Source organism: Syngnathus typhle, linkage group LG2 (genome assembly GCF_033458585.1).
Source record: "Syngnathus typhle isolate RoL2023-S1 ecotype Sweden linkage group LG2, RoL_Styp_1.0, whole genome shotgun sequence".
NCBI classification, from domain to species: Eukaryota; Metazoa; Chordata; class Actinopteri; order Syngnathiformes; family Syngnathidae; genus Syngnathus; species Syngnathus typhle.
The window spans coordinates 22,570,814-22,584,817 of record NC_083739.1 but is presented as its reverse complement, the minus strand read 5'-3'; the positions used below and the strand labels follow the sequence as shown (position 1 = coordinate 22,584,817).

The window sequence follows — 14,004 nt, the reverse complement described above, 5'->3', positions numbered from 1 at the left end:
TTTTACAATATTACGATGCGCTGTGAGAAATTCCAGCTAACATTAATTCATAAATGTTGTAAATATACGAATATTTAAATATATACCTTATATTATTTCTGCCGTATTATATTTATTGTTATATTATTATTATCATTATGAAGATCAAGTAAAAGACAAGGGCAGATTTTGGAATCATCGTCCAAGTGATTTGTCAAAAAAAAAAACTGCGCGCATCTCCGACTTCAAAAATATGGTAAAAATTTCTTGACCGATTGCTGTAAATATCAAGCTGTTGAATTGATAATGTACCTCTGACAGTGATCTGACAGCATTATGATTCTTTTATCCAGCTGTTGAATTGACACTGCAAAGCGGAGCAAATAGATAGTAATTCTATTCCAAAAGTATGTGCAGTGTGTGCGTGTCATCACAAGAACAGCTAAAGCAATGTCACTTTGTCATCCTTCACATTCACCAACACTAATAGCCTCATTGTTGCACATGGGCAGCGAAAGGCACCGAACCTCCCACACCAACCGAGTCTGAACGTTGATGACGACAAATGGTCATTAGAAGATTAGCAGTCACGTATTAATAACACATTGCTGTCAAACGGCACAAACCTGTTATATCACCACTAGCACGAGTGTTGTGTGTGGGTATGAAGAGCGGGATAAAAAAAAAAAAAGTTGGATATGAGATCATACCTATAAATAGACAGTGACCCCCCTCGGCCTTTTATGTTCGATCTGTTTCATAATCACGAATGCTGCATGATTCATTGAGACAAGGCCAAATACAAAGTTGGGTGAACAAAAGTAGAAGCTAGGTGCAACATAAACAAACAGCAAAAGCCGATGCTGGGAACGCAAAGCAAATGTAAGCGTTTTGTTTGTGGGGGAATATTCCGGTTCCACCTGGATGTTTTCAAGCGTGCTTCCTGTCGATCTGCGCTGACAGCGGTGACGGTCTGCTTTACACGTAGCAGACTGACAACGTGGCCGGTTGAAGTGACTGCGGCAGGCTGAGACAGCCTTTAGTCACTTCCTGTTACTGTGAGCCCTGCGAGACACAGATGACCCGTCTTGACCTGTGCGACATCTCCAGCCTCAATTTTTTTAACCTTCATGTTATCGTTTGACAGTTTTGAAATTGCGGTTTCTTCAACTATGTCGATCATGGATGTTATTATGTCACGAAATGTAAAGGGACTTTAAATTCTAGTTTAAGTGAAGAAGTGATTCTGATGACTTGATTTTGTCACTGGAATGGCGCTCAGGAGAGTCCAGAAGTTGGAAATCCTAAATTGGCTGAGTACCAAATTTTATATGCACTGATTTGTTCTTAACATCATCATGTTTTTCTTTCTCCCGAGTGAGCTTGATGGACTCATAAATGACACAGAAATCAATCTGCTGTTTTCTTTTAAGTTCAAAGTGGGGATCTTGTAGGCTGAAATGGTAAATCATTTTTAGGCAGTCAAACGGTATTAGCGGTTCTTTTTTTGTAGTTTTCAAGGAAAACACAGATGATGTGCTGTGGCTTTTCTGACTGAGTATTGCGAATTCCTTCTATTGTTTCTTCAATATTTCATGTAAATTAATCTGAAAACTTTTCTTCTGTGTGGAGACGCATAGTATTTGAATGCCTGGCAGAATGTTTTTATTTTTTTTTAATTTTAGGCAGCTGGCTCCTTCCTCAACAGCACTGAACACTAATTTACTCACTTTGGCTTTTGACTCAGCATGATACTTGGTTTTATTTATTGTTTTGATAATATCTGACCATTGCATATCTTTATTCAAACGATGAAGAAGCACCAGTCTTGTGAGAGAGAAACGACAGACGGTGTGACTCACTTGCCATGCATCGATGAAGAAAATCTCCCACAATAGTAGGTCAAATTTGTTCTTATATAACCACTCTTGCTATTACACTCATTGCATATGGAAATGAAAGTGAGATCTTAGCAACCTCAAGACAGATGAGCACCTAGGCGGAAATCGAAACAGCGGTCGGGGTCACCGGGGGTCCGACCTTTCCTCCTGTCTCGTTCCACCACTGCTCAGCTGCTGCTGTCATCCATATTTGCAGCCTCAGTGGACAATTTCCTCCGCTGCGGGCTCGCAACAACGCATAGATCAAGTGAATTAATTCTGCTTTTGTGGCAGCACACTGGAGATCTAGGTCATGCAGTCGTGGCTCTGCCCCCCCCCCCCCCTTGTCAACATCCTCCCATCTCCCTCTGTGATCTGACCTTGACTTTCACAGGTTTTTGCGTGTGTGCCCTCTCTTGCGACTCCGTATGTGTGTGGTTGTGTGTGCGCAAACGTTGACGATGACATTGGAGACAGCAAAAGTACGATGGGATGGAAAATACAGCGAGATGCTTCCTAAATGTGGGACTGGCCTGCAGCTACCTGTGTATATGCCAGAGGCAGAGTGGATGGAGAGCACAGGAGTGGAGGTGGGAGGGTGGCAGAGGAAGAAGAGAGGGAGGGGGGTGCAGCGAGGGAACTGTGACGCACGCCGATGCTCTGTGCCGGCCGCTGATTGGCCGCGGCGAGTGCCGCTCACAAGAACTGGGAGCCAGGCGGCCGCTTGGAGAGCAGATTATGAAGCGGCGCTCCAGCAGCGGCAGTCTCCTCTCATTGTCTCAATGGCTGCACACGCATTCCTCCTGTGCTCCATCGCTTTGCTGTCTGCTCTCAGCCGGCCTGCTCTGACTCTGTCCGATGAAGAGCTGCAGCCAGGGCTCACCTACGATGAAGTGCCTGATATCTTGGACAGAAGGTAAAGACATTCTCTTCTCCATCGCTATGAGCACAAGAGGTGTGAGTGTGTGTGTGTTTGTGTAGTGGGGAAGCAAGGTTCATTCTATCTTTTGTATTCCTCCCCATTGTCTTGCTTCACCTTGGCGGTCTCGTAAATACCGAAGCTTGTCCGCATGTGTTTGGAGAGGGCTGCACCGCAAGCCTTTGTTTGCCTCACTGTTGGGGACTGCATCAGACGCCACTCATCGATCACAGATGAGGCTGTTGTCTATATTAGAGTAGTGTCGGTCCGAAACGAGGACACCGAATAAGGCTAGGGATGGGAGGCGTTCAAGTGGGTTGATGAGGACATAGAATGGGAGAGTGGGACATGGAGGGAAGGTAAACAAGGATGGGACAGGGAGGAGAGGATGCATCACTGGTGGTCTGCTGGAGTCAATTTACTGATGCAGTCATTGAGAGAGAGCGGGCGAGCAGGAGGGAGGGAGGGAGGTAGGGAGGAGGAGTGGCGGAGGGGGTGACAAAATGAGAGAGGGGGAGATTGGGGAAGGGAATTGTAGCCAGACGTGTCTGCATGTTGCAGTCCTGCAGGTCAAATTTGGATCAAGCATTCAGGGGCCATGGAAGGAAGCACTCACAACAAACAGTGTTACGAGGGTGAGACTGAGCCGGCAGCTATAGGCCTCGCTTGCTCATACTCATCACAGACACCACCAATAGTGTTGAACCAAAGCCATGTTAGGCTTCGGAAACTATGTCACGCTATGCATGATGTCCGACAACTATTCTGATCTGTAGTCTTGAGCTTTGGAAGTAGAGGGTCACGGTCTGAGTCCCCCCTGTGGACCCAAAAACTGCAACTCCTGGTGTTGCGCTTCAAATTGCTGACAGGCTATATAGTGTGAGATGAATTCCCAGTCAATGCTTTTTCATATCGTTGCTTACTTGTGATTAAATCCTGGAAACTTTAAAATATGAATGAGTCACATTCATGACGACATTGTTAGTTAGGTTGGTTTCAAAACAATTTGCTGGACTGTTTGTATTTCTATTTTTAAGTTGGGGGTTAAAATAAGAGAAAGGTAGTCCTCTTTACTCATATTTCTTTGTTGTGAAATGCGGGAAAGACAGTTTTCACAGCAGCAAAACTTAAAATATTTTATTGACTTGCCTGACCTAAATTTGATCAAAATTCTGCTGTCTTGAAGATTTGAGTTCACCCAGCTTTTTTTTTTTCTATTTTGATTGACTCACAAATGCAAAAAAAACAACAAGGACTTGGAGGACTAATGTAGAAATGGGATTTTATTTATTTATTTATTTATTTATTTGTTTTATTTACTTGGGCATGATAAATTTAATGACTAATAATTGCCCTTTTTGATTGGTTGTGAGAAATGATGAATGTTTTTGCACTGCTCTAATTACGCCTCCAGCTAATCCGTTTTTAACTTTCACATCCATCCACTATGATAGCAAACGGTCTGCCTTACTTCAATCTGATCCCATTTGGTCAGGATCAAACTTTATACATAACCTACTAAGTAATGTGAGAGCTCATTGTCAGCTCCCCATGTTGGAGCATCATTTTCAGCTCTGACACACTCACCATGTTGTTATGTAAGAGCAGCCTTTTATGGCTGGCTTTTTCTAAAAACTTCCAAATAGCATCTCATTGGCTGAAAGAGGAGATGGAGCAAAACAACTTTCACTATTATGCAGAATGCCTCTTGAACTATAACCATCCAAAATGTGACAAATAATGTAATTGCACGTATTGTCAATCAATCCAAATTATTCATTACATGGCATAAAAAGTACTAATATAAGCAGATTAAACTTTTCAAATTTAATTGAGTATGTTACCACATACAGCTGTACACATACAACTTTACTTACTGAACACGAATGCAATACTAAAGTATAATGTAAGCAAAATAAATTAACTAGTACTACTACTACAAATATTGGGTTTGTCATATACATATATTACGGCAATCCCCCAGAGGAAAGTGACGATCCAAAGAACTTTGTGTAACATGACTTGCAAATGCAGACTTCTTCATGCATGCCCTTGTTGCAAAGGAACAAAGTGACGCTGCGTCAGGATTAAGGGCTCCACTGTCATGACTAGGGCAAGTCTGGCACAAGATGCAGTCCAAGTGTGCGCATGGTGAGCCTTTTTTTTCTTTTGGCGTTTTCCTAGACAGGAGCCGTTCAAAATGGACATTTGCGCCTTTGTAGGACTGAACACAGCCATTTTAACCCCTCCCTTATATTTCCACCAGTGGATGAGAATGTCAAAATGTGCTTAAATATATCCTTGAATTTCTGAAACATTTTGAGCTAAATATAGAAATTGATTATGAGCAAAATATCTTGGAAGAGAAGATTAATCAAGGATGAACGTAAACAACATTCATAAGAGCAAATAATCTGTTTATATTAAATTCTTACTCTACGGATCTAAAAACTAATGAGTCATGCGTTTAAAATCCAAAATTTCATTTGATCTCTGAAGCATATGAGGTTCTCATCAGTTTCGACACTTGACCAGCAGTTAAATTAGAAGCTGTAATCAAACCTCCACAAAAACGGCAACAGGGACGGACGGGCTACACCTCAGATCAATCTGCTCGAAGGACTCTATTCATAGGCCTGCCTGCATCTACTCAGCGTGGGATTGAGTCAGATTTTCTTTTACCAATTATTTATTCCAAATGATGCCTCTAACCACAGGATTGTCTTTTATATGATACATGCTGATTATTTCATCAACATAGTAATCGATTATTGTTAAAATAAAGTGTATTGCAGTAAACTTTATTGCAATTGGGATTTCATACAGTGAATGCTTTGAACTTCTGTTTCAATGCCAGTGTTTTATGAAGCAAAACGTGTCACCCACAACAGTTGCGCCTCACCTGAGTACTTCATGCACATAGTTGCACTTCCCGTAGGTGTCCTCAGTTTATGATGACCTACGACCTTTTAAGGTTGCGAGCTAGTTTGTGCACCAGTGTTCAGCGTTATTGTCCTACTTGCAACTTTTTATTTACAATTATTTACAATTATTTTATTATTGGTTTACACTAGAATTTTCTTTCCTACATATAGTATTTATTGTAATGATGACTTCATTCATTCACTTTACATCAATGATAGACAATGGCAACAAATTTGGATTACGGATTTTTTTTTTTTTTTTTATAGAATCACATGTCTACATTTTTTCAGTTTAATATTTTAATGTCATTATAGTGATACTTGGAGAGCCAAATATTTTTTTTGAGCTGGTGCATAGTGAAGAATACCCCACTACAATAGACTGACTCAATTGTTTACGCCTTCTGATCTCCACCTGTGTGACAAAAGCCAGTTGTGTGTCAAATGTGATGTTTTGTGAATATGCACACTTGTAATATGCACACTTGTACTGTATTCATACAACATAAACATGCACGCTATGAGACTATGCAGTCCCTCAGAGTGCTTTGTGCTCAAATCATAACATCCTCATGACATCAGGTGGCACATTGGCGGGCGGGCGTGATCAAATTTATGAGACATATCAAGAAGGAGCGAGGTGAGCCAAAAGGGGTGGCGTCCATTATATAAGGCATGTTCAGCACTCGGGCACCCGTGTGACAGGCTCAGCCAATGACGCGGCCTCAGCAGTCAGGTTGCTGACCTCACCAAATTGGCACAGGAACAAACGCCAGGGCTTTAGCTAGCACTTGCGCACTCCTCTGGTCCTTTTCGACCAGATGAGGCCTAGTAAACTACAATAGATAGAGCATGTGCAAGATATTTGTTTCTTTCTTCAAGTCAGCACTGTTCAGCATGCTGCAGAATCTGACTCGATTAATCTCATCATTTGTGCTTGTGGCCTTTGTCTCCACGCGGTCAGACTCCAGCCGACCTGTGTTCGCCGCTAATCCTAATCCACCTGGCACCAAACCACATAACATTGTCCAGGTAGAAACTGCACCAGATGGGTGGATAGCAGCTCCAGACAGCTGAAACTCTTACATAAATACATTGGCAACCTGCAGTACTGTTTACAGGTCTTTCAGAAGGACAGCCATGCCTGATGTCAATTATGAACAGAAGCAAAAAAACTTCAGGCTTCTGCTCACAAACATATTTTTCTTAAATCAACTCTTACACAAAGAAAATAAATAACGACGTCGAGAAATGTATAAAAACATGAAGCCCAGTCCTTTTGATCTATTCTATGGTTAAATATCAACTCTCCCTATCCCAGAATGAAATGCTGAGATTTATTTAGTGTGTTGGGCGGGCGACAATCATGTAAACCGTGTCTGTGCAATTGTGCACAGCACTTGGATGCAAGAGCCAGGGAGAAAAAACCCTTTGAGCAACAACTACCACCTGAAAGAATAGGCTGAACATCTCACTGACGTCAAAACTTTCTCCTCCATGAACGTGGCTCCAGCAACCCAACTGCTTCAAATTTTCAGCTTGACTGGCTCATAGCAATGCATGAATGGAGAAAGTAACTGCACCAAAAATATTTTTAGGATGTGGCATATGCTTGTTCTCTGAACAGCAGGATGACTATTAATTAAACGCTTGAACTGGACATGGATATTTATTCCACGGAGTTTAAGCAAAGCATCCCGACAAGTAGAACGGCCCCATCCGCTGCTGCCCAGTAAGCCAATTTCCTCTGTATGACGTCTTATTGGACAGTTAAAAGGAGCAGGATTAGCTTGACTGAGGCGGCGCAGGATTGCCCAAGAGGGAGTGCGGAGCAGCTGCTGGCTCGGGTCTCACACGTGAAGGAAATGCGTGTCCAATATATGGGTCAATACCACATCAGTGATTCACAGTCCACCAGAGACTCAGGGGCTAACTGTTCACATGGCTGATTACAGAGCATTATTTTCAACTACAATGTGTGATTTCTTGCCGTAAGCTTTTGTGCTTTTGAGCTCACGTTGTCTTGTCTTTTTTTTTTCTCCACAGCAGAGAGAACCCCAAACAAGCCACAAGAGTCACATCAAGTAAGTGAGTGACAAACATGGCATGATGGAAGGCCTGATTCAATCAAGCTGACCATGCTGACATGCATTTTGCTCCTGACCCACATCTTTGCTTCACTCTTATGCAAAGACAAGTGGGATCCTGTTTTTTTTTTGCACCAAAAGTCTGACAGATGTGCGGATATGTTTAGATGGGTTTACAAAAAAAAAAAAGACAGATAATCACTGCTCCGATTTAGAGGATGTTGTGATGCAATGTAATGTGGGATGTTTGTAAATACTAATGAATGGTGTTACTGCAAATACAAAATAAAAACGCTGATGAGTCAGTCACAGGGATGACGCAAAACTACTGGAAATAGAAAGGATCTTGAGCGCGGAGGTGTAGGCAGGATCTATTTGTGCATGTGTGTGTCAGAAGCGTGTGTGCATGCGTGTGTGCGTGTGTGTGTGTGTGTTTGTGGGAAAGGGGGCTGAACTTTTATGATTACGTTGCAATCTCCGCAGCAGCATCGGGATCAGCTTAATGTGTATGCTGATGTAACCTTTCCCTACCAAACACAACTGTACATTTTTAGGTCAGGATGGAGAATACGGCTTAGAAAGCGAAGAGGTTATTTTAACGCCTGAAGATGAAAACCCACTCAGGAGAATCCTGCAGGTACGCACGCGCACTTTTGCTTCTCCATTGACATTGTGTCTTCAGCTGCACATTACACTTGTGCATACACGTCGTGTGTGTGGATGAAAACCAAACGAGGCACTCTGCCGCTGTGTGTGACCTTGGATGTGGGAATATTCTGGTGTCACATTCACCAGAGGAAATCACACACACACATGCACACACACGCACACACGCAGCACCATTCTATATATTACACATCTGTATGACCATATGCTACAGATGCAGTCAGACATGCTTCAATCTGTTTCATTTAAAGGATCCTATTGTCCTCTCTGCCTCTTTTTTCAAATTGTGGCTATTCCAGGCATGGAGAAAAATAGTATAAGCCATATATGTCAACTGCTCGAGGGTTATAAATGATGAACCCCCCCAAAAAAGTCACTCAGAGTAAATGTAATACATTGCTGGATTAGCACAAATGCCTTCCAATGTGATGTAGTCTCAGAGCAAGAGATTAAAAAGATGGAGGAGCTCTTGGTATAGACTACTGTACATCATGTTGTCCTCAAAGCGCACATCTGCTACTGACTGTGTCAAATTCAACTCGGGGTACATCACTCTTGCAACAATTTTAGAACAGGGTGACAATTACTAAAGACACAAAGGTTGTACGTCATGAAATTGTAAATTGCAAACATGGTTTTAGTGTAACTCCACAAGACCTGTTTTGATGTATTCAATCAACTAATTTAATTACAATCCAAACAAAATTGGGTAAAAGTTGGATGACTGTGCTTGTTGTGGTTTCACCTACTGTCTCCCTCTAGTGGACAAAGTGTAGTCAGACAGTGTTTCTGCTTGCCATAGCCATTACGACGCCTAACTTGTAACGGCAAATGTCTTTTTTTCCCCTGCCAGCCTTTCAAGTGGCATCATGCCGGGATCTCTCACAGCAAGAGGAAGCTACTTCAGTCGCTGATGGGACCATACGGCCCCTTGAGTGTGTCCTACAACGGCAAGACGTGCATTCTATTCAAAGCAAAGCGGCTGGCTATCCGCTACCGGAACCACACCTTCATTGATCTAACTGAGAAAGTATTCAACCCCAACTCACCTGTAGATACCAAAGGCTCCGTTTGCACCAAGGAGAAGGCCACGTAAGTAACAACATCTTGAAACATCTTGGAGCGCCACTCATTGCTCAGCAGACTATCCAAACTTAGTTGAATAAACCTATCACCAGGTTTTAACTACGGAAAAACAACATTTTCTAAACAGTCGGTACTGTGCTGTACTTAGTAACATTTTAAATTTTAAATGGACATTTTTATTGTTCTTCTACAGGCTTTCGTTAAAGTTTGGTGATGTGGAAGACTTGCGAGGTCTAGTAATCAGGTAATTTTGGTGTTTTTACATTTTATGTATATAAAAATACACAGCACTAACAAACTCACATGCACAGGAGGTATGTGGTCCAATGTGAGCCCCAGGTAGCACTGAAAAACATTTTTATAATCTAAATTGCCCATTCCTGACATAGCATGTCTCCTACTGATATAGTCCAATTGTGTCACATAGCCTCACAGAATCCAAAGCAGAATCCACAACAACACTATGGTCTTCTCCGCCAGGCTTCAGATGTCCAACACCTTCTACGAGGCAGCAGGTCAAAACTGGTTCACCCTGGACAGTGTGCACATCCACTACAACTGGACTCAGGAGGCCACGTTCAACGCCAGCGAGGTTTACGCTCCCGCTACGTCGTCCTATCACTGCCAGCACGTCAGCAGTCTGCACAAATACGACACTCTCCTGGTGCCCAGTTCCCACACTGACACGTCCGCCAACTGGCACATCACTTTCACCGATTTCCAGGTACAGTCTCTAAAAGGTGTAGTAACCTCAGGCTACTTCCAGTGTCTTTCAATGACAGCAGTTATTATTTATTTTGTCACGTAGCGGAGGCTGCGCTTGCTGATACAGCTCATTCAAATTACAGAAAAGTCATCATTTTATATGCTTGGCTTAAGGATTTTTGTCCTGGGGGCAGGTATCGCCATGAGGAGGGAGATAGCTAAGGGTTCCACTATTCATTCAGATATGACTTTACTTTTCATGGTCTTGCCTCGTTAATATCATAAAATCTCTATTTCACAATAACACTGCTCCTTTTTTTTCATTCCATTTTTAGTTGGGTGCATGTCCTTGTTTGCCAGCCATTTCTTTTGGTGTGCCATCAGTCTGTTATAGCGTATGTTTGCCAGTCTGTTGGCCTGTCTGTACTCGGTGTGCTTGGCCATCTGCTAGGCTGTCTCAACCTGTGTGTGCTAAACCCAGTAAGAGCTACTTGTCCTCTTTAATTCTGCCTAATCTCTGCTTCCTGACTTCCTTTTCAGATTCAAGCCTTCAATGTGCAGTCGGACAAGTTTGCGTCGGCCAGTGACTGTGCCACTTTCCTGACGCCGGCCATTCTTATGGGCTTGGTGACGTCTCTGATCCTGCTCCTGGTCCTGGCCTACGCACTGCACATGGTGGTTCACCTCAAGCACATCGACCGCTATGAAGAGCACAAGGCGACCGTCTATTTCCCCCGGAGTCCAGAGGCTGAACTGCCGGACAAGAACAGCCTGTGAGCAAAGAGGACAGGGGCAGAGAGAGAGAAAAAGCAAGGCGGCGGCAGAAAGCAAGTCACGGAAAAAGTATCCTCCACAATGTACTTCTTTAACAAAATGCCTGTTCACGTGAATACCTTGTAAATCACTCGTACCTAAATGCAGGATACTTTTTCCTCATTGACTTGTATCTTGGCATCCGGTGCCTGGATGCGCAAGCCTCTCCTGGGCCTACAGTTCATGATCCAAATGTCAAAAAGGTTAAGGACAGCAGTCCTGAGGGCCCGAGGGGCGACAAGCGGCCTTTACCCTAGCCAGCCATGAGTCCCTTATCAGGCTATCCGTCACTGACGCAGCTAACATCAGATGCTCTCGATTAAATGTATGTAAGTAGTACATGGGTCACTCACAAGTGTCATATCACAAGCTTCCGTCACTCATCATCTTTCCAGCTTTCTTGAGGATATCCTTTGTCCTACTTGCTGCAACAACTATACGCTTCAAAAAGCCAGTTTTAACACTGGAATAGTCGTGTTAGCTGCATGCCATTAAAAAAAAAAACCAAGCTGGTCAATCTGAGCTTGTGCAGTGTTTCCTGATCATCAGAAAGTGTTTAAAATAAGCAAGTGAGGCACACACGGAAAAAAAAAAGCTTCAGAGCCAGAGCGAACGGGAACATAAGGAAACTCTGGTCTCGCATCTGGCTGGAGTGAACGGCCCTTCTTAGCCTTCCATGTCTCTCACCCTGTCCGGAAAACAAGACTGCTGCTTGGGATTTAACTGTGAAATGGCCTTTTATGGACCCACTGGATGAAGATGAGTGGAGAGGGGTTCTACAAACTAGCACAACATTGGTTAGTCGCAAAAGCACTGACCACCAGACTTTAAAAACTATACGAGGAACAATGGTGCAAACGACGACCCGCCTGAGGGTGACACGGAAGTGCATCGCTCTGATGAAATGACTCTCAGAGAGTCAAGATTTTGGACAAGGGAGGCCGTGGGACCTCCCGCCGAGACACTGGGTGTGACTGCCAAAGTTGAAGCTTCAAAAGGTGTTGCCATTAAATATGGTGAGTGACATATTGTGAAAAAGAGCTAACCGTTTCAGCTACAGTATGTGCAAAACAAATACATGTACAGAAGTCTCACTCTGCAGAGGTCTTTTTTTTCTTTGTCTTTTTTTACATAGTGCAGGACAACGATAACTGCTCATCTTCATAATAACAAATGTTTTCGCTACATCCGGCTCTCTTTCCAACATCAACTTACTTCAAATATAAGAAGCATAATTACAATACATTGTGTAGTAAGATGAGGTCTAGTGATATGATTTGCGTCCCCTTCAAAAAATGTCTACTTGTTTTAAAATCGGGTCTGATGAAGTCAAGTCCAGTCAAACAAACTGTAAATCCAATTTCCAGCCATAGAGGGACAATACTAGGATTTATGGATGCCATTATTATGCCAGAAGCCACCCTAGCAGCAGTGACAGCATCAGTCAGTCATCACCACTGAAAAGAAAAAGAGTCAGCATGACAATAAGTAGATATCTTAACATTCGATATGGCAGTTCTGTCAATCTGTAGCAGTGTCAAATGTGTTCTTTGGTCATAAGTGTATCCTACAAACTATAAAATGAGTTTGTCCAAGGACCAACTGACTGAACAATAAATGATATTTAGAGGAGAATGTGTGCTGTGTTGATATGTGGAGGAGCGCTGTTAATATTCAGCAAAGGTTATACGATTATCTTAAAATCCCACCAATGTAAAACGGAGAATACAGAGTGATATTTGTATTTAATTGGCACGAATAAATGATAAATATTTCAAAAAATATATTTTCGTCTTTGATTAACCCGACACAAAAAAACCAAAGTGTAATTTTATAGCATAACCAGGAGAAGGCAGAATACGAACGTCTCGCAATGGAGGACAAAAGATGCTCTTGCAGTCAAAGTATTTGGGGTTATCTATTGTCAACTTTTTTTAGTGCCACAGTCACGTCAAATAGCCCAGTTAGCATACGAATACGTTTGGAATAACCAACCATTTGCCGATTCATGGTGTGATACAATATAACAGCCTCTAGACAGCAGTGTTTGATTTTCTTGGAATCGTCTGCCATTGGTTCTGCCAGGCCAATGGAGAACTCAAATACCTACAATATAACGTTGACTCAAAGAGTGACTAAAAGATTAATTAGAAAATGCAAGTCAACAAATATTCCAGGAAGACTTCTAATGATTCATCAGCGCTTCTTACAGCCGGGCAGAGATTCTTTATGATGACCTCAAACATCAATCAGTGAGTCCTAAATAAGCTGCTTTGCATTGTGGGAGCTCAAGAGATCAGCAGGACGGTTTCTCGGGTTCGTCTTCACATTATTTCAAATGACGGCTTTATTTAAAAAAAAAAAAAAAAACAGCAATCGATGAAGTTCTCTCTTCCTCTTGTCTAAGATAACATCGTTCACATAAACTGCTGTTATACTGCCAATTATTAATTTGCTCTAATGGCGTTTTTTTAATGGCTGTTGAGACTTTTGATTGGACTTTGCAGTCAAGACAACCGCGGACTCCAAATTTCTGCTCCCCTATCAGCATAGCCAGCATGGAGGACCTAATTTTAGCCCTTAGGCATGTTATTATTGCAAATGAGGTGTTAATCAACAAGCCTGTGGGCCAGCGGCGAATATGAATTCCATGGATGGAACATGGTGTTCTGCATATGCTGCTCCACACTCAGAATATTTTTGTAGGCATTGTAGAACAAAGTTATTAATGAAATGCTTGAGATGTTTCATATGTGACATAATCAGATGAAAGTGGATGGGAGAAAAATAAGTGAGGCAAAAATAATGAGGTGAGAGGCAAAGGAAAGAGTTGAATTGAAAATGGAACTGGAAATGATTTGTGCGGAATAAGGAATCCTTGTGAACAGAAGAAAATACAAAGGGAATTAATACTGCTTGTTATTGCTTCCCATGATAACGACACA

The 14,004-nt window shown here is 42.4% G+C and overlaps 1 protein-coding gene across 1 annotated transcript; it reads left to right on the top strand.

Moving 5' to 3' along the window:
• The first annotated feature begins 2,320 nt into the window (after positions 1-2,320).
• atp6ap1lb (ATPase H+ transporting accessory protein 1 like b) lies at positions 2,321-12,745 on the top strand. The gene is made up of 7 exons (XM_061272473.1): positions 2,321-2,775; positions 7,749-7,786; positions 8,344-8,426; positions 9,309-9,547; positions 9,735-9,785; positions 10,022-10,265; positions 10,787-12,745. The coding sequence occupies exons 1-7, from the start codon at positions 2,321-2,323 to the stop codon at positions 11,021-11,023; spliced, it is 1,347 nt and encodes a 448-aa protein (XP_061128457.1). The 3' UTR covers positions 11,024-12,745.
• Positions 12,746-14,004: the final 1,259 nt, after the last annotated feature.